This window comes from Temnothorax americanus, unplaced genomic scaffold (assembly GCF_048541705.1).
Source record: "Temnothorax americanus isolate GAGA-0224 unplaced genomic scaffold, ASM4854170v1 Scaffold39, whole genome shotgun sequence".
NCBI lineage: Eukaryota > Metazoa > Arthropoda > Insecta > Hymenoptera > Formicidae > Temnothorax > Temnothorax americanus.
The window spans coordinates 1115093-1140501 of NW_027509536.1; the positions used below are offsets into that span (position 1 = coordinate 1115093).

Here is a 25409-nt window from a genome sequence, read left to right on the forward strand (position 1 = left end):
AATGTAAAGCAAAACAAACAAAACATACACGGCGAACATCCCTTAACGATTGTACTTATATGAGAATTAAAGAAATAATAAACTACAATCAGGCTCGTATTTGCAAAGCAAAGTGAAAGAATCATGAGACGAGCAAAATAGATCGTTATCACGTAAAATATATTTATTATCATCTAAACAAAAATGTTCAAGCAATACAATATAATATAAAAAGAATTAAGTTATAAATAATATAAAAGTAAAAATTACTATGAATAACGTTCAAGCTGAGCTAAGCCGTTAAAAGAATAAACATACAAAATAAAAATGAAAAATTATAATATGAAGAACTAAAACTAAATCGAACTACAGAAAGTCTTTCAAGAAACTAAGAAGAGAGAGATCCGCGATTTTCGCCGAAGCGGAAGTTAATCGCAAAGTCTAGGATCCGCCCTCGAGGATCGCGCGGCGCGGATAATAATCACTCTTCTCTCCCATCCGCCGAAATCTTCTTTTCGGAGCCGTGATCGATTTCGATCCCGACGTCGCGCGACGCGCCGTTGGCGAACGTGTCGTACGCCGTCAGTAGGGCCGTAGAATTCTAGAAGGGGGTCATCATACGAGGCCGCCGAGCGGCGGGCCTGCCATGCCGGGAACCAGTATACGGGTGTCGTTCTGCGCGGACTGAACGGAAGGAGCGAGAGGCGCGCGTCGGAGGACCCACACGAGAGAGCGGCGTCGCCGTGCCGTCGTTGTAAATAAAAACGAAACGCAGTCGTGACGCGGTCGTCGTTACACGTGGTGCTAGGGGTGCTACGCAAAAGGGTTTACACACCCGAGAGGATTTCGCGCAGGATTTCCGGTTCGCCGGCGTCGTCCTCGGGAACGGACACGACTTACGATCGCGAGGTGAGTTCCGGCTTGCGGTGACACTTCGCGAAGAGCAAACGAGGACGAACCGCGAACGATTCGGAGGAGCTTCTCGATTTTCAAATATGTTGTCGCGTATATATAAATTTTATTGCAACATTTTTGTCGCGCGTGCAATGCGAATCTTTTAATATTTAATAATGTTTTAATGACGTTTTGTTTTTATTTTATGACTTTGTGTTTATCGCGTTCACTGCTTCAAGTTGATGCTGTCTAATTCTTTCATACATTTGTGTTGTCGCATACGAGCTGTTATTTATTTTTCATGTGAATTGATAAACAAATAAACAATAATCACGTTTACTGCTATATATAAAATTTACCGAACGGCATGCAGGAATAAGCTATTGAAATAATTGTTTTGTAGAATTAATCGAAATGCCAGGGGAGCAATTTGTGAGAGCTGCCAATCTAAATTGATTAATTGTTTACCAACGTTATCAAACCGCAGTTCTATTTTTAAACGAAAATTCATATTGTTGCGCCAAGCCAATCGATGGTTGGATACGTTTTGTTGACGAACGAGCCGATTTTTCACAAAAAAAAATAATTATTAAGCACCGGTAACTTTCTAGCAGAGATTTATTCTCAACACGCGAAAAATCCTTCTTTCTCATCATGAGACGCTCGCTGATTTATTTATGAGCGCGGAGAAATTCTTTTCTCTCCCAGAGAATACTTTCCAGGCCGCGATTAGAATGAGGCTTGAATGGATCCATATATATTCCCCGAAGAAGATAGTACCGTGGAAATGCCAAAGGAACTTTATCCTTTTATTTAAATGTCTCACGTTAAATCGCTCCTCCAGAGCGAAACGTCGATGTTCAGCTTATAGCCGCGCTTTCGTAAAAGTTTGCGCTACGAGTGTTCATATTTCACGGAACACGCGGGAATACAAAATTATACAAGAGTTATCTGATGTTGTTCGAATGAACTTCTACGTTGTTTAATATTTACTGAGATAGCGGGATTGAACGTGTATTACAACGATTTCTGTCTTTGTACTCCCAACTCTTCCAACGCTTAAATAGAAAGTGACGCCAGTGACGGTACCGAAACTTTTTACAGCCATTATCCGTTACCAGTACATCGCGATCGAACATTGTTTCCTGGATTTTTGCGGTAAAACTCTCCACCTAAAGTATATATACATATTTAACTTTTTAGGTAGCAACGTGCATTGCTGTCTAAAAAGTTGAGTTATTTATAATCGAGTAAATTCCTTCGTCACAGTTTCCTCATTTTTCCACACAATATTACATGGATTATATTTACTTATTTTCTTTATTATATTTTTAATTCAATTGTGCTTCATCTCTCTCTCTCTCTCTCTCTCTCTCTCTCTCTCTCTCTCTCTCTCTCTCTCTCTCTCTCTCTCTCTCTTTCTCTCTCTCTAACTCGTGGAAGCTTAAGAGTATAAAAGGACATTCCTATACACTTCTGGACTCTGAAAAAAAGGATATAGGTTTTACTTTTATGTACTATAATTAGATTTTGCAGTTATGCAATAAGGAACCAAGCGCCATTTTCACGACTTTTAGTTCTGTATTGATTTTTGTTCTGTACAGTGGACAGGAGATTTTCTGTAAACGCATGTAGCATATGGAATTGTATCTGAGGAAAATTATATATAATTCGGCCATTGTATTTGAGATAACGTTGGCGCAGAATTTTGCTTCCAATATTCTCGCGATATTTGCTCTAGCGAAAAAGTAAGGTTTTGGAGTTTGGGTCGTTCCGCATTGCAGAACTGCATCCAATTTATCCTATACTTTGCTGGATGTCACGAATGCTTTTGGTAAATTCTTGCTCAAGTCGGTACTGTGCCCGAGTTAATTAATTCCCCGCGTAACCCGTTCGCGCGTATATACTTTCTAAAGCAGCGGTGATGGAATGCGATATCCGTGTAAACGCACGTTTTCGCGTACCGGTGCCCTGCCCCGCGCGCGTGCATCTCGCGCGCGTGTGCGTTTGCACAGAAATGCACCGCTAAGAATTTTCAAATAGCATCGTCGCATAGCGGAATCTTCGCCTCGAATCGCGATGGAGTCGCCGTTTGTTACCGCGTTGTATAACATTTTCTATTTTCGCGATATCCTCGTACGCGTCGCGCGACGCGGACGTGAAAGCAGTTTCTTTTTTCTTTTTTTTTTTTCTCCCTTCACGCGTGCCCGTTCGACCGTCGTTCCCGAGGAACTTTCGACCGAGTAAAACACAGGTACACTGAAACTTATGCGCATTTAATATGTTTTGTAACTATACATTAAATTTCATCGCACCATACCCGAATGTGTCGTAACACGTTTCGCGACCACATTGGGCAAAGTGAAAGGTTTTATTTCAACAATTCAATTCTACACATTGCAGAAAAAAATATATTCTTGATTTAAAAATATATTTAGTTTTAACGTGTGGAAAGATCTTGAAATAAAATTATATTGCGTTAAACAAAAAAAACTTGCTTATCAACCAAGAAAAGAAATCGAAATAAAAAGTTGAAATTCTTATAAAAAGATTATAGATTGTTTTACATGTATACGAGCATATAAGTTTTGATTTGACACTTCTTTTTCTGTCTGTATAGCGGTCTGCGATTTTTTATTCCAGTTCCATTAATTGTATCGAAAATCCCACGCAATCTTTGTGAATTCGCATCTTTCGTTTCTTAACAATCTATAGAGCTTCGTCTGTAGGACTGCTCAAAGAAAATAAGATATGACATTTCGATCGACGAGATGAAGTATCGAAATTTCGACGAAGGAGAATTTTTCAATGCCTCTCTGTGCTCCTCTGTGGCAATCTGCAGTACTTTGTAGTCGCCTGGCTGATAACACCCGTCGCGTTACTTTCAAAAGCACACAAAGAATTTCCAATAGTGTTGCGCGAGGAAAATAGCGGCGCGCTCGTAACTTCCGACATGAGAGGACAGTCTATACCTTTTATACCTCTCTCCTCTTTTTTTTTCTTTTATTCACAAGCCGGCAACGAATATAGAAAATTTTAAATACGATTTGTTACCTACGGCCAGCTTTGACAGTGACTAAATAGAAATCGAAATTGAAAGTGCCTTTTTCTATTTCACTCCAACAGCTTCGCTTTACTTCGAAGCAAGACTTCATGTAATATTAAAGAGAAGAGATATATGTGTGCGTAATATTTTACGATAAATCGATACGAGCGAAATGTTATTTTAATTTCTTCCAGCTAAACGTCATATCGGAGTTCAATATGTTTGTATGTTTTCGTCTCGAAATTGATATTTTTCTGCAAAAAGAGCCAAACAAATTTCTTAGTAGGTACTTCGATGGCTAAAATTTAATAACTTTTTAAATTTTCTGACGTGTTATTTTTGCAGACTTTAAAAGATTTTGTTGACTTCAGACACACTGTATCTAGTATGAAAAGTCCAATGCACAAAAATCTGGTCCTGTGCATGCGTATACAGAATTTTAAACAGCAGGGAGATCGTCGATTTTTCAAACTGCTGGCAGTGATGCGATGTTACGGAACATCGTGATGTTTTTTTTTGGGGGGGGGGGAAGGACTCTGGGCGAATGAGAATTTCCGTAGCATTTTGTCCCGCGGGAGAAAGAATCCGTAGGTGGAAATCCATGGATCGTCGGTTTCGGAGCAACGCCGACCGAGGCCAGTAGCCGGTGGTGATTTTTATCTCGTGGATGGAAAACGTTTTCTTTTTCTCGCATCAACTCGCGCGCTCGTCCTGATTTCGTATGCACTTTGGTTTTCCGTCATGGGGATTACGTGACGATAAAACAAGTTAGTTCACACGCTTTGCGAAAAAAGAAAAAACTAATCACCGCGTGACAATATCATAATTTTTTTCTTTTTCTTCCTTTTGCATTTCTTTAAAGGACGCGATACCTCCTTCACGATTTCCTATATTTTCTTATTATTCTTGCAATAATGTTACCTTGGAATTTATTTTTGCTTTCGGTTCTAGTTCGATTACAATGGAATAATATAATACTTCCACTCAAAATTCCTTATATCATATTCAGTAGCAGGAGTAGCAGAACCGTGAATCGAACCGGAGTCTCTGATAACGGTTGACTGCTCCATTATTATTGATAGCCCATAAGCTATCCGGCATTCCAAATATCTCGAAATATGCAAGATATACCAGATATACATTCGAAATATAACTTTAACTGTTTTAAATAATCAAAATCAAAATTAAATGTACGTATGTATATTGCATTATTTATATACATATATTGCAGATATATATTGCATTAATTTTCTGCTTTTTAAAAAAAATTTCTTTTCTGTACCTTTTTAAAGATTTTTTTGTCTATATCCTTTTCATTAATTCTTTTTTATTTCGGATCCACGCTTGTATAGTACTTCAAATCCGGTTCTGGCAGTCGAACATCCGTTAGAATTTTCATTACAGTTTAGCTTTGTGAAGAGATGACACACTTCCGTGCGGTTCCATCCGAATAAAAATTTGCAACGGCGTGCAAAAAACAACCCGTCCATCGAACCGTTCTATCGCGCGTTTACTCTTCCGGCCGTTTGCATTCAGGAAACGCGATCTGGAACGCACATCATCCAAAGGTATCCGTATATCAGTAACCTGCTGTGGGAAATTGAATGTTATATCAGCGTGCTAATCAGATCGGAACGACCGGCGGGTTGCGCGGCCTACAACGTTTCTTGCTCACGTCGATTTATATATAGATGCACCTGCCTTTACAAGATATAGCCTAAAATTAGTGGTTATTAATTTCAATCACAATTTTTTTCGGCCCAATTTGAATACGATTTGTTCTCATCAAGAATATCGAGGAAAGTAAATCATTTAATGCGTTTTTCAGCTTTTAATCGTATATCTGTACATATTTTATAACTAAGCTTTGAATTAAAATTCTGTTATTGTTATAACGAAGTTTTACATTTTCGAACTCTGTTAAAGTAATATCCGTTTGAGAAACGTACGTGATTTCAGCATTAATGTTCCTTTCTGAAGCTTGGCTACAAATCTCTCTTTAGTTGTCAGTTATTCGAGAGTTATAGACAGTTATAGACGTTTTAACATTTTCCTTGAGGAAAAATCAATTCCAAATCGGACAAAGAATTTATGAGAGGCACATTTTGAACATTCCCAACCATAATTATTCCGACCAAACAGTATGTGACTCATATCGATTAGAGCTTCATGTGAGCAGGGGAATCAATTACAATTTTATCGATTCAGCAGGTAACAGAATGGAGCGAATTTTGCTTTATAATATGTTCTTTTTAGCAGCTAATCCATCATTATTGGCATAAATAATTTTTTTTTAATTTAAGTAGGTTTTTTAAATAGAAATTTATGTCTTATCCTGATTATCTAGAAAGGGAGAATAGAAATCTAAACAGAATAAAGAATAATAAATAAATATATAAAATATATTACAAAGAGTAATTTAATTTCACACCAAAAATTGTATAAAATAATATTCATAATAAAAAATTTATCTTCACATTTTTAGTCTCAACCCGCTAACGATAATTATATTTTACGCAAGTACATTGTTTAATGCGTTAAAAAATCGTGTTTACGATACCATATAAAATACAAGAATTTCTTGTGACAAAAAGTGACGACGCGAGTTTAACACTCGCATATATAACACAAAGTTGGTAATATGCGTTACGATAAAACGAATTTTATATAGGATACGAAACGCGCGTTAAAATAAGAAAGTTATAGACTGCCATTTTGGCTGCTGCAAGATCCAACGCATGCGGTTCTCCGATACGAATACCTTACTGTACGATTAAAAAAGATGAATCATGCACGCGATCCCAAAGCGCGCTGTCGGGCGAGTCTCTCCTTATTAAGTATGCGATGCACGTTCTTCCACATATTTATTTTGCCCAAGATTTGGCGTGCCTCCACCGGATCCTGAAAATTACCGACGAGAGGCCCGTCTCCGACTTTGTGGTATGCGCCATAAATATTCGAATTTTAGGGGAACGCAGAAAGGAAAAGCAAAAAGTATCGTTCAAATACCCTCGGTATTTGCACGCCAATTAAATATTTTATCTAAATGTTATTATAAACTTGGTTGCGAAGTGCTTTTGTGAGCAAGTTTTATTTCCAGGAGTGCTGCTTGGAATTTTGTGACCTAAGTCGCAAGGTTTTAGAGGCCACAGGCTTCGTGTCTTATTCCCATTTGTAGACGTGAATATTGCAAAAGCTTACGAGACACGTTTCTCGGATGAACCCGACCAACGAATGTATATTTTCGGAGATATAGAGTTTAGTGTGAAGAAAAGAAAGACAGTGTAAATATGAAAATTTGTGTTATTCAACTTGAGGTAGGCTTCCTTTAAAGCGTATAGTAGTTGATAAATCATATTCATATTTATTAAAAATAAATAGGAAATAATATAAAAATATATATAACGTAATTCTGAAGAAATATATATATATTCAGAAACGCAAAGGAGAATAATAACGATAAAGAGAAAAGCATATATTGATTATGATAAAATTAACAAATTGTTTAATATCTTAAATATAACGCGACAATAATTTGGATAAAGTAGCATTTATTGCGAATATACAATAATTTCTATGAATTGCGTAATATATATACGACCATTCTTTAGAATCTAAGGAGGGTCCACATTATCGAGCCAAACCGCGAACCGAGCCCCGAACCGAATCTCGAGCAGAACTTGCAGACGAACCTCAAATCGAACTCCATCGCGAACCGCGAACATGAGTTAAAATTTTTTGGAGTTAAATCTCGTATTGAAATTTATAATAAAATTTATATAAATTCTTAATACATGTATGCAAAATGCATATTTATATTTACAATCGTATTTTTTAACATTGCAATATATATATTATAAATTTATTGCGTATTTATCACAGGTTTAGAGTATGTTTATGCAATATTAATTCTAAATTTTGTTTTATGGTTTGAAAAGGAATTAAGTTTTGAATACAGAAAAATAATAAAAGCACATATACATATATTCACTCACCTCTTTTCCTGTTTCCATACTTTTTTTATTTTTGCTTTTTCTTTTTGCAGAGATGCCAATATAATGTCGTCATCTTTTTGTCACTATCACATGTCACTATCACATTCGAGTTCTTTACTTATTTCTTCTTATAAAAAAAGTATGAAAACAGGAAAAGACGACTAAATATGTGTATACATATGCGTGCTTTTATTATTTTCTTGTATTCAAAGCTTAATTCCTTTTCAAACCATAAAACTATATATTTAGAGTGGTTAAAACTATATTTAATATTGCATAAACACATACTCTAAATCTATGATAAATACGCAATAAATTTATAATATATATTGCAACGTTAAAAATACGATTGTAAATATAAATATGCATTTTTTTAATTGTTATAATGTTCGGGATTTTTAGCGTCCCGTATATAATAATCTTTTCTGCTCATAATCACTAATTAATTTTAAACATTTTTTATCAGACCATTCCATTTTGTCTATCAGTAGACGTGTAGACTGCACATACGTGGATAGAATCAAATACAGCGACTGGGCAATTACTCACGTTTTCTTTCATCGTTCATTTTTTGTTTTTTGTCATTATTTGTCTAGCTCGAAGCTTAACTACCAGTCTACCACCCGACAAAGCGTGTAATCTGATCATAAATAGCATCTTTTGATGTTTCGTCGAAATACCGACTTTTGGTGGGACACTGCGAGCCAAACCGCGTATCATCAAAATCCTTGTAAATTCGTGGGGTGAGTACGCGATGGTTCGCACTGATGTTCGATTCGAGGTTCGCGAGCCTCGCGCGAGCCCGTTGGCTCGACAATGTGGACGCATGATCGGCTCGCAACGAAGTTCGGCTCGCGGTTCGGCTCGATAATGTGGACGCATGATCGGTTCGCGGCGAAGTTCGGCTCGCGGTTCTGCTCGATAATGTGGACCCTGCTTTTTAAGGAAAGCACTGATGTGTCATTAAACAAAGGAAGCTCGAGATAACTTTCGCGCGTAACTGTTTCTGTGCCACTATGCAGCAGCCATTAGCCAAGTGCACTTTGCGTTTGAGTGCGCAATTTCCAGTGTGAAACGTCAAAACCATTATTATTCGAGTAAAATCGCAGCTATAATGAAGATATTAATCGAAGAACAAATCGTTGAAAAACTAGACGCTTCAAAAATTAAAGTCTTCTCTTAAGTTTTGTGTATTAATGTAAAATGTAGAATTAAACTCTCATATTTTCCCGTATTTTAATTTGTAAATGTACAAATACCATATTCAATAGTTGTTAATGTCGGTACCGATTCGATCAAATTGACGCTGAATTAGAATACATCAAATGAATTGTGCGCAGAATCTGTTTTAATTTTTAATTCAACAGTCTTTTGAATTTGGCATATTTAAGGAAGATTCATCCGGCACTCTTTAATAAGCTCGAATAAGTCCCTCCGGGGTTCCGGTATACGTCTCCAATAATGAAACATTCGCGTTTAATAACAATGCCGTCTTGCGAGTGACAGTTATTCGTTAACTCTGTCGTCTCTAAAACCGCATCGTGGCGTTTATTACATGGCCGTGCCACTTATTGTTCCCGAAGAACGTAAAGGGATACGACGCGCGACGTCCTGTCCCTTTTCTTTTCGGTCGGTCGGTCGGTCGGCGCGGCCCACACTCCTTGATTCCGGTATATATACGCCCGACAACGTGACTTCGACTTTTTTTCTCATTCACGCGATCGCGACGGCGAGATTCTTTCCCTGGAAGAGATGCCTATCTTCCACCTGCCTTCGATCTCTCATATAAGCGACTTCCTTTTTCTCCTCTCCTCTTTTTCTCACGAAAGTGTACCGACGATGACGCATTCGGGAATCCATACGACCGACGCACCGCGCGACAATAGAAAGTTTGAAGGCTAAGATCCGGAAGAGGAAGACTCCGATGACGACGAGTGACCCACATCCGGTGAATCAACCGTGAGAGAGTATAAGACGCACGTAGCCGCTTATATGAACCGTTGAAGAAAATATCACGATCGAGTAGAAACTCGGTATTGGAGAGATGAGAGTCGAATCACTCGATAACTGATGCCGATATAAAAGCGTGAAGGACGGTCTCTTTAGAGGGTAGTGAAGCCCGTGCTCGTTTATTATATAGCCCTTTGGTTCAATCGCTTGATTCAACAATGACTATTCCATTCGATGTATTACATTCCACGCGGATGATATTCTAGATTTATTGTATCATATTCTATGCATAATATTGTTATATTATATCATATTGTGATATAATAGGTTTACTCGAATACACAAGTACAGCAAAATGATTTTATGTTGCGGAGAGACTAACGATTAGCTACCTGACTATGGACCGACTTCTTCTACTCACTCTTTTGTTGTCAGAAAGTACAACAGCTCTGATGAAAGATGCAATACGAGAGCGATCTAATGCGCTTTTTCAAAGAGCTCGCTAAAACTAATTTTAAGATTGAGAAAGTTAATCTTTATTCTTTTCTATTAACTTAAAAAAAATGCCGAGCTACTGTTGCATTTAACTTTGTAATTATTTTAGAATTGTCGTATTTTCTGAACACAAAGTATGTTTATTTCAATCGAGTCCACCTTTCGGTCCCATTTACCCGTCGTCTCTATTTTTACTGTCACGAATAATTAACGGGCCATGCCTTAAATAAAGCGCGAAAACTTTCTTGCGCGAGTTCGTTCTCTTATTCAGGTCGATTCGGACGAATGTGAACGACATATTTTCATAAAAGACAAAGGTAACATCTTTCATTTTTAACCAGGATATATCCCTCTACATAGCTCCTGGAAAAAGTATTGAAATGGGGCTACATCGAATAGAAATAAAGCTCGGGGCCGTAGCTCCTCCTTATCGATTCACGTCGTAAAATGAAAGTTGAAGAATCCCGAGAACGTCGTTTCGGAACGGAGAAGCCTCCCGCGTTCGTCAATCACGTATAGATATATGTCGCAATAGATACGCGGAAATCACCGTCTCCCGCGTCGACGGTCAACAGACTATAATGACTAATCTGGTATAATCTCGACGCGATTGCTCCATGTAATCGCTATCATGCACCAAGAAGTGGCATGGCATTACGGCCATATCCCACTAACGTTGCATTATTCATGTTCCCTGGCTACACCCTAAATTCGAGGACTTCCCAGAGGATGTAACCGCCGCAACGCGCCGGTAATTTCACCGTCGAGCAGCCTTGCCAGCTATCGCCATATAAATCACGAAGTACGGTGCATTAAAGACGTACGGTCCCGTGAGGGGAGAGATAGGCTTCTTTGCATTATAGAGCTTAGAATCGGAAATATCGCTTAAAATATTTACCGCGTATTCACGTGTATATATTATTTTTATTTTTATCAGTATTGATTATGCGAAGCGTCTCTATTCCATTGTTCATCGAGATTTTATTTTTTGCATTAAATCATATTTTCTAAAACAATTAATTGTTGACCTAAACATCATTAGTTTATGCAAACTAATGTTAACGATGTAACAATGACACATTATTAATGACAATAATGTGTTTTCATTTCTACAGTAGTAGCAGCGATATTACGACCAATATATCGTAATCAGTCAATACATTGACATTAGAATTTGTAATTGCATTAATATTAATGGTAGACGAGAGACGGTCGTTATGATTCTCTCTTACTTTTATTTTTAATTACGAACCGTCTGAGAGGAACATCTCGGGACGGTCACAACGGGCGCGGCCGGATAATCGCCGCGATGAAAAGAAACGATATATACGTCGTAAGCCGGGCTTGTAACGATGCGCAAAAGGAAGAGTAGTAAGAAGAAAACGAAAAAAACGGTCCGACAATTCGTAGATCTTAAAGTCGACTTCGGCTCATGAATAACGTAGGAGAGAGCGCATTAGAATATCCCCCGCGGCATAACGAATAAGGAGACATAACTTCCATTGTTATTCCGCCGGCTTTAAAGGGGAGGGCCCTGACTGACGGTGACTACGAAAAAGACGAGAGAGAGAGAGAGAGAGAACTCGCAACCACATAACGGATAACGATATTTCCGCGGGGATGGCGTACCTGAAAGAGAAAAGTCAACGAACCTCGCCGTTGATTTATAAAGAATGCATCGCGTTGAAACGAAGGCCGTTTCCACTCCCATTTCGAGTGAAGGTAAACGATTGTGCGACGAGTACGGGGCACCCCCATGGCACAATTAGCATTTCTATCCGATTATCGCGACGGCTGGGGATCGTATTTTAATCAAGACCGCGATTGTGTGACTGTTCCAGATAATAGCGGACGGCTCCAAAAATTACTTGATGCGCTGAGGATGCGCCGTGATTTCTGCAACGGTGGGCTTGCCTGCGCCGTTGTGTGGGTGTCATCAACTTTGCTGCTCGTCCTCTCGCTATCGACATCGACTGCCGCCGGTACGTCCTCGTTCTATTTTCTTTTCTGATCTTTCATTATTTACTCCTCGTTAATTTGTCTCGTGTCTCGGTGTCTGTGCGCGCAAACCCAAAGCGTACTATTATTAAAAAAAAAAAAAGAGATAAAACAATGTTTTTCGAAAATACATTTTTATTTGTACATTTTAGTTCGCACAACATCAAGTGTCACTTTAAGGATCTATCATCGGTACAGTCTTAGATGTATATAGGACATAATTTTCAAAGCGCTACCAAGTGGATCAAAATTTGTAAGAATATTTTTTTAGTCTTCCTGATGTGCTACAAAAAAGTAGAAACGAATCCACTAAACGGTTGCTGAGATATAACGATTTTAATTCACTGATTTTGCGCGCTTTGAAAATTATGTCCTATATATACACATATAAGACTGTACCGATGATACATCCTTAATTAATTTCTTTTTTAATTTAACTCTTCGCAGTTTTCATAGCTGTTTCTATTTTTGTTTAATTTAGCGAATCAATCAGTTTTTACAGCAATATTTCCAGGACTGAAAATCGAAAAAGAAAAACGAGCGCTTCTCTTCTTTCTTTTTTTTTCCAGATTTTACCAAGTTAATAATATTCTACATATATCTTAAAAGGATTATTGATTAATAGCCATCTATCTATTTGCAGTAACAATTAAATATTGAAAATTTGCAAACGAGTTTAATTTTCCACGTCATAACAAGATACGTGGCGATTTTGCTGTCACGAATTGAGATATAGAGATTATTTTCGCGCGTAGCCTCGAAATCTAAACTGGACAGAATTAAATTGGTTGCAATCCTCGATAATCATTGAACCCATTACGAGTTTCATGTCATACGCACAGTCAGTCGAGTGATCGCATGCGTGAATCACACGCGTTTTCCGGTCATCAATGTACATGACGTAGACGATCGGCAATGCGATGTATCCATACACGATAATAATGTGATATTGCTGGTTAGAAACTTCCCGATTGCGATTTCGTATTCCGGCAATCCATTCCCATTCCAATGTGTTACAGCAGGATGCAATCGTCCCAATAAATATCGAGAGCGATCCGATTTGCATGCCAATAACAAATTGAATTTCTCCTACATCATTAAAACACATCCCTTCGTTTGTTTTTCTCGAGTCTCTCCCTCCTTTCACTATTTTTTTTCTTTCTCTCTTTTAAAGGAGATTTGTATATATCGAAGGTACATGCGTGACATGTTCACTCGGGGCAATGTGTTACATATTAAATATATTTGTAAGCTTATATATATATATATATATATATATATATATATATATATTGGGAAATAGAATAAAAAACAACGAATTTTTTGGTCTACACACGTATACACAAAAGATTATATATAATATACAATTATATAATTATACAATAGAATTTTATTCTGTATAGTGTAGTATTCTATCACGAATATCATGACTCGTTTGAATAGAGACATGAGAGACGAGGAAATCGGCGAGCGATGGATCGGCAATTTGGGTAATTGGACGCGCGGCGAAAGTTATCCGAATTTCACCTGGATTTTTACAAAACTTTGTTTCAACAGACGGACGCGAGAATGCACGTTCAAAAATGCGCACGCCACAAACGGTCGATTGATAGGCAACGCGCCATGCTGTACGTGCATCGTACTCGGGGACTTTCGCTGGAGGACACCTAAACGGAATGTCGGGTGGATTTTCTTTTCGCGTATACCCGTCCGAGCCGGGCACTTTCTTCATTTGTCACGGGAACGTGCATCACCGTTCTGCGTATTAATATGTGTCATGTAACGGAACGCGCACGGCGAACTGCCATCGCGTCATGCATAAATTTGCACAGGAACTTAATTCTTCAAGTTGAAAAGATTTATTCGTACATTTTTTTTAATTCTTATTGCTTATCAATACCGTGTGTATTTTTAGTCGAAGACTCCAATTCAAATTAAAAGCAATGATCGATTGTCATTTGAGTCTCATCGCGCTTTTAGAAATTTTATCGGTTTTTTACTTACCTTGGTGGAAAAATATCTCAGATTTTTTTCCGTCAACACATCTTTGTAGAAATCTGAATGAATATGAGAAAATCAATCCACTCATTTATCAGAAATTTTCATACGTACAGATACTGAAATATTCCGAAAATTCTCATCCAATTATTACTGATGTGAGAAATTTGCCTTTTTTTCTCGCTTTTTTCAGAATTTTTCATAAATCTACTATAAGAAAACTTAGAAAATTTCTGAGAAAATATAAGAATTTTTTTTACCAGGGTATATAGGTTTCTGTACATTCGTTTCCGTATTTTTTTTTGTAATGATAAACATTTCGTTCGTTCATCCCATCCCATATTTTTTCTCTTCTTGAATGCTCGAAGGCATTCGCTATTACGGTGCCGCCTTGAAACGCTCTCATAGCATGTTAGGTAAGTATAGTAAGTGTGGCAGTAGGATGCCGAGGAACCGTTAGCCGTCGGCTTCAGCTATTTTTATTATTATTATCATCGTTGTGCTACACTTTAGTCCGAGCGTGCTCAAAAACCCCGCCTCGGCTTCTCATCTGAGAAGCCGCACCTTATTTCTCGGTGAATTTTTAAAGCTCCCCTTAATGTAACTCATTAATACAACTTAAATCTGGACTCACAGTGTGTGCTTGGTACACGCTTTGTGTCGCTCTGTTTTCAACCGAAACATTATCTTTAACATTCATTTTCCCGGAGAAAGAATTAAATAATTTTGATTTTCTCTAAACAAAGTCTCTATATGAATCTTGATTGCTCGCGAAATGTTACTTTTTGAACCTGATCTCCTTGGATATTAATTTAAAAACTCCTTTTTATACACCGCAAAAAAAGAACACAAAGCTATACCGAATCCTTTTCGGATTTCAACTAAACTATACATTGTACTGCGATAGCATGAGAAAATTGAAAATTATAAAGAAAGAAAGAAAAATTCAACTTTTTTAATGAAACGTCATCACATGATCAAATGCGTTAGAAATCTTTGCTACCCTCGTTATTCATGAGTCATTCGAAGACATCAGCGCGAAAGTGAAATAAATCTACAATTACCTACATAATACCAATAATTTAAAATCATTAATCCATTACTATTAAATCTAACTAAATTTTAGTTAGATTTAATGACTAAAATAATAACTAATATTAAAAAAAGATTCATTTTGAACGGAAAATCATGTTCAAAATGGATTTTATAAACTGTACAATTGTTCTAATTTTTTCGTGCTAAACTATCCAAAAACTGAGAGACTTACATCCGGATTTGCGAATCGTGTAATTTGCAGAGCCGTTGCTGAGAGCCGCCGGTCGATGTCCAGCCCTCGTCGAACAGAACGTGTGTCCATCGAGGGCACCGGCCTGTAAGAATGACTACCAATGCCAAGGCACACCGGAGGAACGCTGCTGCCAGACCGCGTGCGGCTTCCGCTGCGTCGCGGGCGAGCTAACCGGATGCGAACAGCTGGCTTTGGCGGCTGTGAGGAGGTCGCGAGCTCTCGGCGCCCGGGGCCCCTCGCAGTTCGTGCCACAATGCAACAACGTGACCGGCGAGTTCGAGAGGATACAATGCGAGCCACAAGGCCGCAGCTGTTGGTGCGTCGACGAGATCGGCGCCGAGATACCCGGCACCAGGGCGCCCAGCAAGGATGTCATCGACTGCGACAAGCCCCGGAACTGCCCGGCTCACAGCTGTCGGATGCTCTGCCCCTTGGGATTCGAAGTATATCCGAGATATAAATTTGCTTTATATTTCATATATTTAACGTAAATTAAAAATTATCAGTATTGAAAAAGGTCAGGAAAAAAATACTTCCTTTTTATGCCAAAGTTCATCTTTGTTATTTCTCTTATCACCTACATTTCGAAAATAAGTTCTTAAATATTTTTCTCGTATTTTTCGAAACAATTGATCCATTTCGCACAAATCACTGTGTAATTCCAATTTGTGGTATTTAATTTTAAAAGATAAAAAGGAGAATTTATGTATATATATATATATATATATATATATATATATATATATATAGAATTAAAAATTTTTAAGTATAAGAATTTTAAACTAGATAGAGATACTTCACGTAAAATAATCTTGATTTACGATGCTTTTTGCACGGAAAAGCTTTTCAAAAATGTCTGTTATTAAAAGACCCAACGTTCTCCATAGATCAATGAGGTCACCGGCTGTCCCAAATGCGAGTGCAGGGATCCCTGTCGCGGCGTTACCTGTCCGGGTGCCGGACAGACGTGCGAGCTAATCGCCGTGAGTTGTTTTCGGGAGCCGTGTCCCCCGGTACCCAGCTGTCGGAAGACCAGATCCTTATCGACAATCTGTCCGGCAGGCGAGCCCTTGCAGATCACCGATTCGCCGCGGCCGTTCCTCTGCGGCGACACGCCAGGTAAACCAACTTGTCCGCCGATGTACAGCTGCCTGGTGGAGCCCAAACAGGAATACGGGGTCTGCTGTCCGTCCAGCGTGAAGCTACAACGACCCGGCACGTGCCCCGCGGAAGAGTCGACGACGGGCTCGTGCGGGCCCACTTGCCGCTACGACCTCGAGTGCCCCGGGCCCCAAAAGTGCTGCAGCAACAAGAATTGCGGCGGTAACGTGTGCACGATACCCCGAGACCTCAGCGCGTGCCATCGCGACCGCATGCTTGCCGAGATACTCAGCGTCTCCGAGCGCCAGGGTCGCGGCTACATTCCGCAGTGTATGGAAGGTGAGGAATAAACTATCAAGTATCCGCATCAATCAGACGACTCGTCGCGGCCATTTCTTTGCGATGAAAACGTCGAGCTTCTACGTTGTTAAATTCGTAGCGTCAAATTATACTCAATTTGAATCATTTTTAATTATTCCTATAGATCATCACTGCTCCTACTCAATATGTCGTTGATTTAACTAAACCGATGAAGTTAAAATAATACTGTTTTAATTGTGTTAAAATAATAAATTTCGATACACATGGTAGTTAAAAATAACAATGTTATTTAACTCAAGATATCCCTGGGAAAAAAAATTTCTTATATTTTAGACTTATACAAAATTCTGAAAAAATATGTCATGTTTCTTTAGATGCTTTCAGTAATATAATTGAATGAGGATTTTCGGAATATTTCAGTATCTGTATGAAAATTTCTGATAAATTGTGTGGATTTTCTCATATTTATTCAGATCTCTACAACGATGTGTTGATGGGAGAGAAAAATCTGAAATATTTCATTATTATTTTGTGAGTTTTTCTAAAAAATGTTTTAATTTGTATAAAAATCTGAGAAAATCTTAAAATTCTGAGAAAGTCTTGAAATTTTCATAAAAATTCCGATTAATAATATGAAAAATTGTGAAACATTTTTCCATCAAGGATTAATATTTAAATTTCATACTTTAACATTTAACAGTGTAAAGTGCAAAATAATTGTGCAGATGGAGGTTACGAGACGAGGCAGTGCTCGAGAAACGGCCTCGTCTGCTGGTGCGTGGACGATGAGGGTAGAAAGATATCCGGCTCCATGGGTCCCGCCGAGAAGATTGATTGTAGATCGATAAGCAAGGCCCGTTCGCTCCCGACATCTTGCACGTCTCAGCAGTGCGCTCAGGTTTGCCAGTACGGCTTCAAAACAGACGCTTCCGGTTGTCCGACATGCGAATGCGATGATCCGTGCGAGGGGTAAGCATCGCCACGCAATTTATTTTAAAAGTGATTATAAATTATTAAAATTACAAGAATGATATAATAGATTTAAAAAAACTCGTGTTGATATATTGAGATTAATGATAAAGGATTAATCGGATATGTATCTTAACTAAGCTATTATTTTTACAGATTTCCATGCCCTGAGGGACAAGAATGTGTCCTGAAGCGGGAGAGTAACTGTCCCGATTTTCTTTGTCTGACAAAACCGGAATGCAAACCTAAAAAGACCTATAAGAGCCCCTGCATCCTCGGGACACCGCTGATCGATCAAGACGGAAACGCCGCGACATGTTCCGCTAACGAAACTTGCCCTGACGGCTACAAGTGCACGATGGTACTGGAAGCCGGTCGATCGGTGTGCTGTGTGGAAACGACAAGCCCCGCAAAGGCACCTACAAGTAATTTCGCCATAATAAACAATAATGATAAAGTTATTTCAATTATTATCATAAATGATATCTATTCATCAATAACGATAAATGTAGAATTATATTAGATATACGTAGACAAAAGTTTAAAAATTAAAATTATAAAAATCAAACTTCTTGAGATTTTTACAAGAAAATTTCTTTTTGCGAAAATATTTAGTGTGCGAGTATCTTCGGGATTTTAACGATCGCATGGAAGGTACGAGGGAGGGAATGTCCTTGGCAATCCCGGCGCCTCAGTGCGAACAGGACGGCGGCTACAAGTCTCTGCAGTGTCACAACGGTACGAGCTGCAAATGTGTGAATCACCGCGGGGTGATCTTGAAGACCGGACTGGATCCGACCGCCTCGGCTGACTGCGAAGCCATCAAGGAACTCACGCGGATCTGCAAACGTCTGTACTGCAATCTGATTTGCCCGTACGGCTACGAGGTAGACGAAGCCGGTTGCGAGCAGTGTCGTTGTCAGGAGCCATGCCGTGATGTCACCTGCGACCCTCACGAGACCTGCACAATGATCGATGTAAACTGCGGTCCGAACGAGTATTGTCCAGCAGTACCAGCGTGTCTCACGACCAAGCCGGGTCAGTGTCCGTATCTCGTGCCGAGTTCATCAAGCTGCGAGCTGCAGTGCAGCAACGATCAGGAGTGCCCGTCCGGCGACAAATGTTGCTCGACCGGCTGCGGCACGCAATGCGTGGCGCCGGTCATGGCCACGGCCTGTCAGCATGCTCGCGCGGTCGCCGAGCACGCCGCCAGGGAATCGGGCGAACCCGCGAGGAGGATCTACATACCCAGGTGCGATGCCGATGGCGCGTTCGAGCCAGTGCAATGTCACAACGGTATGTGCTGGTGCGTGGACGAGGAAGGCAAAGAAGCGGCGGGTACTCGGGTCCTCGAAGGGATCGTGCCGCGCTGCAACACGCCCTTGAGATGCCCGGAAATCGACTGCAAGCTCGACTGTCCGGATGGCTTCGAGCTGAACGCAGACACCGGCTGTCCGACGTGCTCGTGCCGCGACCCGTGTCGCAGCGTGACGTGCCGCGGCGAGAACGAGGCGTGTCGCATGGTGGAGGTCGCGTGTAGCGCGCCGCCCTGTCCTCCGGTACCGGTCTGCCTGCCGAAGAAGGACAATCCCTGTCCGAACAGCTCGCCGTTGCTCGATCAAAACGGCTCGATCGCAATCTGCGGCCCGCACGGCCGTCACTGCCCGTCGACGCACAAGTGCGAGCTGTCGCCTTTGGACGAGTACGCGGTGTGCTGCCCGAAGCCGCGCGAGATCTGCTTCGAGCCGCCCCGAAGAGTGCCCTGCAATCCGAGCGCGGGCTTCAACGAGACCGAGAGATGGTTCTTCGATCCGGAGCGCAACGAGTGCCGGCGTAAGCACGAGTGCACCCTCGGCCACAACGACTTCTCCAGCCGGCTGGTGTGCGACACCGTGTGCCCCGTGCTGTCGCAGTGCGAGAGGCTGCGCGAGAAGAACCTGAAGCGGTCGCAGCGGCTCAAGCAGCCCACGTTCCTGCCCAAGTGCAATCTCGACAGCGGCACGTGGGAACCGGTGCAATGTCTGGAGCACGTCGGCGTCTGCTGGTGCGTGAATCGTAAAGGCCAACCGATCAAGGGCTCGCTCACCCGGACCGCCGAGCCCAAGTGCAACTTTCGGCAAGCGAGACGAGGCGGCAGAAGACCGGAGTCGCAGGAGATAGATCGTGAGATTCAAGCGATCATGGAGGACGCTCTACTGAACTTGGAAACGGACGAACGGCAAGTGGGAAAGATCCTCGGGACCAGGTGCCAGGCGATGAAGGACAAAGGTCACGTGCCGGCGATATGCGACCCGCAGGGTAGATTCGAGCCCACACAATGCGCCGGCGACACGTGCTGGTGTGTAGACGAAGCCGGCAATCAACTGATTGGATCTGAGCCATTTTTGAAGGGAACGAGCATTTGCCGTAAGTGAAAGGTTTCTTCAAATAGAAAACCTAATTGCAATAACTCGACAAATGTGCGATTGGGACTGCAATTAAATATTATATGCACATGCAGAAAAAAAGAAGACAAACTTATATACTCGTATATACGCAACAATCTATAATCTTCTTATAAGAATCTCAACTTTTTATTTTAACTTTTTTTTTGGTTGAACTGTATAAAACTTTGTTTAACTATGTAAATGACTTTATTCAAGCAAGTTTTCAAGTTATCTTTCAACGCAGTATAATCTCATAAAATTGTTGCGTAATATATGTATAAGTGATTTGACACTTCTTTTTTTTCTATGCACACGAGCGTGTTTTTGTGTTATTAAATTAAATTTTTCAATTATAAATTTTAATAAAATAATTTTCAAACAATGTTATATTACAGCACAGCAAACGCAACATAATTATAATATCTGTTACATTAATATATTAAAGTGCCGACTCCAGTCGAGGCTGTCGACGTGACGTTACGCTTCCCCGGTCGATTCCTCGCCAGCGACGAGACGCGATTCGTCCGAGAGGCCGAGAATTTTCTGCGCGAGCTCGGTGCGAGACTCCGGAAAGACGTGCGAGTGGAAATCAATCAGGATTCGGCGATCTTGAGCTTCGAGATCGTTGGCGCGAACAAGGTGGACGTGGCGTTCCACCTGGAAGAACTCACGCGAATCCAGAAGTTATCCATGCTGGGCTCGTCCGCGGACGCGACGACTTCGCGTTTCACGCATCGCTCCACACCCGTGGCAACACAGAGCCGGATGGTCGCGTTGGAACAACGTGAGATCCTCACGCAAATGGAAACGCCGTTTTATCAAACGGCCACAATCGTCCTCGCCGCGAGTAGCGCCTTCGTCATTAGCAGCCTCGTCATTCTGCTGATGCTGTACCGCAAGAAAGTAGGGATCCATAAAATTTATATATAAGATAATAGATATTAAACCTGTATTTATATATATAGGTATTCTATATCTAGCAACAGCTATGTGATTATCTGCTAAATTTTATTTTATTACTAAATCTAATTTTTGTTTTATTATATTTGTAGTGTCAAATTATACTCAATTTGAGTTATTTTTTTTTAACCGTTTCTATAGGTTCGCCATTAAGGCCATTGAAGCTCCTATTCAATATGTCGTTAATTTAATTAAAACAATGTTGATTTAACTAAAATGGAGTTAAAATAATACTGTTTTATGTTAAAATAATAAATTTCGACACACATGATAGTTAAAAATAACAAAATGCTATTTACTCAAGATATTGGTGTAAATTTCATCTTTTAATATTTAACAGTGTACTGGCTACATTTTTGACGTTCGTTAGAATTATTTACAATGCCGACTATCGATCGTTAAACTATCTAAATAAATCTGTTGTAGATGAAGCTAAAGGATCCCGCGAAGACGTTTTCCATGGACCAACACTTTCTCGCTTATAGCCAACAGCCGGTTTACGTGATATCAAGAGCAGAGCAGAATGAAAAAGAAAAGGAAACAGCGGCGCAGCAGATGCTGGAGAACATTCATACGTCGGACACCATCGTCGGAGCATAAAACGATTCAACGCTTTTTATATAGGTAATTCCCACCTTGTACGACAGTGATTCTTAAATTTTTTTTTCCAGGAGTACTCAAAGTAGCGATTTATGGAGAGTATAATATAAGGGTATGAAGCGTCGGATCCTTCGAAGTACATGTCTTTGCCATTTCCAAGGATAATAAACTCTCTCGCACGGCAATTCTTCAATTCTTGCGCCTTTCTTTATTTCTAAATTCTTTTTATCTTTACGGGACGGATAATATAATCGGTAAGGGAATAATTTCTCGTAAAAGGATATGTCAAAAATGTAGAAAAAGATTTCTCAACATATGATGAGTCTTCGTTTTCGAAAAATGTTTGTTTAAAAAAAAATTTGAATAATTAGGAATATATATAATTATGCTTTCGCAACATTGAATATCTTTAAACATCTTATGTCAAGTAGCCGAATTTGTTCTCAACTGTCAGTCTCGCGACAGCGGCTATTAATAAACAGAGGCTCAAGAATTAGAAGTACAACTGGAAACGCGAATTAATGTCGTACACGGTATAGTATACATCGTAGTCAGAACAATGTCATGTATATCTCACTGTCAGTCTCGCATTAATTTATTGTCCACACGAGATTCATCGTTACGGACCATAGACTTGACGATCAAACAAATGCGATACTTTTGGATCCGGTGTTTATTAATCAACTTTATAGATTATACATAAGACCGTAAATTCTATATAAACAGCTATTAAGACATATCTGATATTCATCATTCTGATACTGTAAATGTATGAATCGTTTGTGAATTTACTTAAGCGATTCTGATACAGGGGATCGAAAGATATAATCCACGCTTCTCTAAAATAAGATGTAAGATAGTGATTTTTTTGCGAAATCGGAAACATTTACTCGCGAATGACGAGTTTATCGATGGACATTAGTTTGATCGTCGAGGAACTAGGTATGGGAATTGATTTTATTATTTTCATTGGTATTTGTCTTCATTACCTCTTTGATGTGGGAGTCATTAACGCAAGGTTGCCCCTCGGGGTCTGAAAATCTCGAGGTGCAGAATGTCATTACGTTAATACGTCGCACGATTGTAAATAGATTATTATATTTATAGATTTATACTGTGTTCGATTATTTATATAGATGAATAAAGATCGGAATTCTCCTGTTTTCCAATACAAGATTGTTCCCATAAATTCCATTCCTCCCCTACCATATTAAGATAAGTCAAATTGAAAAACAGTCAAAAAAATTTTTTAGAAACATATGATTTCTCTCAAATTTTTCAGTCTTCTATTCTTTCATGCAGTAAATATTTATTTATTAATAAATACAAAATAAAAACTTTATTGTCCGCAATTAAATTTTCAATAAAAAAATAAATAGACAATGATCATATGTGTGTAACTGTATTGTATTGCAACCATATCGATAGCTTGATATTAACTGTTTATCGACGAATGTTTCCAATCGTGAAAACCTGGATGTAATAATTAATATACATAATAATATATATTGTAACATATAAATATAATAATATATCTATTATCTATATTATATATATTAATAATATTTTATCTAAACTTGTTGAAATTTTGAAAAAATTAATTCAAATTTCCTGCGATAATTAAAAAAGCAGTATATATCTTATTTCTTGTACATCAGGAACATAGAAAAAAGAAGATATTTAAAAATCAATTATTTTGCCTCAAAACTTTTGTTACATTCAAGCCTCAAACAAAGAAAAAAATGAAAAGTAGATGAGCGAAGGAAGGGAATAATGCAGATGAAAATCAATGCAAGTGTGTTATAACACCTTCTATCAGTCGTACGCTTGTCGATCGTAAATAATAAAATTTTTAGTGACTTTATTCATCTAATTATTCTATTGGTATAATTAATCTATTGAATTTTTGTTACACGCACGGACACAAAACGAAAACAGTATACCAGCTACATCGGAAAGTAGATTACGTCTACTTTTTTATTTCATGAAAAGGTAATTTTCTTTTTAATTATATCAGTTAATCAATACCAATATATATAATACTTATTTCCCAATTAATTAATTTGTAGCTAAGGTCATTGACAAAGTTTTTAGATGTAAGATTTTTATCGACAGGTTTTTATCAATAAAGTTATTACCGACAAAGTCAAGACCGACCTGTGGAAATTATTTATTAGAGCGACCTGTGTTCTCCATGCTATTCTGCATTTTAACATAAAGTTTATTCTCTTAACGTGATATCATTTTCGGTATTCCGCTATATTTCATTATACTATTTATAGGACCCCGCACAAAACCACAGGAAAAAGCCGTTCTGTCGAATTGGCTAAAACTTTGGGAATCGGTAGTTTGCGACGTTGATCAAAAGTTTCAATAAGCGCGAAGTCCGAAAATGGCCAGTTTTCAAGATACGAGAGGTCAAAAGTTGGGAATATGGCCAACAGATCTAGCTTACATGGGTTGTCTACGCACGCATCGACGGCACACATTGAGACAGAACTTGTTCCGCATTGAGACAGGACTTGTTCGGAGGATGTGTGTGAAGACCGTCAAGATAAGCAATAGCCACGCAACATTCGTGCAGCTAATACGGCCAAGTTACTGATGCGGCCAGATCGAGTATATGGCTCTTGGCTCGCGCTACCCGTTCTTAGACGTCCACGCCGTTGATCCTGGATAGCGCTAAGAACGGGTAGCGCAAGCCAAGAGCCATATACTCGATCTGGCCGCACATCAGTAACTTGGCCATATTAGCTGCACGAATGTTGCGTAGCTATTGCTTATCCTGACAGTCTTCACACATCCTCTGAACAAGGGATCTCAATGAATGCCGTCGATGCGTGCGTAGACAACCCCCCATGTAAGCTAGATCTGTTGGCCATATTCCCAACTTTTGACCTCTCGTATCTTGAAAACTGGCCATTTTCGGACTTCGCACCCGTTGAAACTTTTGATCAGCATCACATGAACTACTTACCGATTCCCAAAGTTTTAGCCAATTCGACAGAACGGCTTTTTCCTGTGGTTTTGTGCGGGGTCCTTTAACGTCTTCGTTAGACGGCTAACGCTTTAAGAATCCAAAGCCCCGGTGACGATGAGACCCAAGGCGCCGGAGACGTTGGCTTCACGCATTTAATGCCCCCAAATGCCCCGATGCCCCGATGACGACGGGATCCAGCTCTAATCAGTTCTGCCAACCTCGTTCTTCTTCCTTCCCTCCTAGCCTCTCGCGAGAGGAGGAAAACATAGGGGAGGGGAGACAAAGATACCGCTCCCTAGACGAAAACCGAACGAGCTCCACCGTGAACGGAGCACGGGGAGTCTAGGCACCCGGAGCCGTCCGTGGTAGGCCTGGAATGCGGTCGCGGGTCGATGTTCGTTAGTGTGGA

At 39.7% G+C, this 25409-nt stretch overlaps 1 protein-coding gene across 2 annotated transcripts; it reads left to right on the plus strand.

Moving 5' to 3' along the window:
• Positions 1 to 322: 322 nt before the first annotated feature.
• On the plus strand, positions 323 to 24078 carry LOC143902194 (thyroglobulin). Of its 2 annotated transcripts, XM_077414888.1 has the most exons (10): positions 323 to 888; positions 12201 to 12341; positions 15653 to 16086; positions 16531 to 17083; positions 17791 to 18034; positions 18191 to 18459; positions 18650 to 20440; positions 20906 to 21363; positions 21847 to 22044; positions 23959 to 24078. In XM_077414888.1, exons 2-9 carry the CDS (start codon positions 12242 to 12244, stop codon positions 22018 to 22020), a joined length of 4023 nt encoding a protein of 1340 aa, XP_077271014.1. In that variant the 5' UTR covers positions 323 to 888; positions 12201 to 12241; the 3' UTR covers positions 22021 to 22044; positions 23959 to 24078. The 2 variants fall into 2 exon arrangements, with proteins under 2 accessions (XP_077271014.1, XP_077271013.1); XM_077414887.1 differs by lacking the exon at positions 23959 to 24078 and having other exon boundaries at positions 324 to 888; positions 21847 to 23406.
• The last annotated feature ends 1331 nt before the right edge of the window (positions 24079 to 25409 follow it).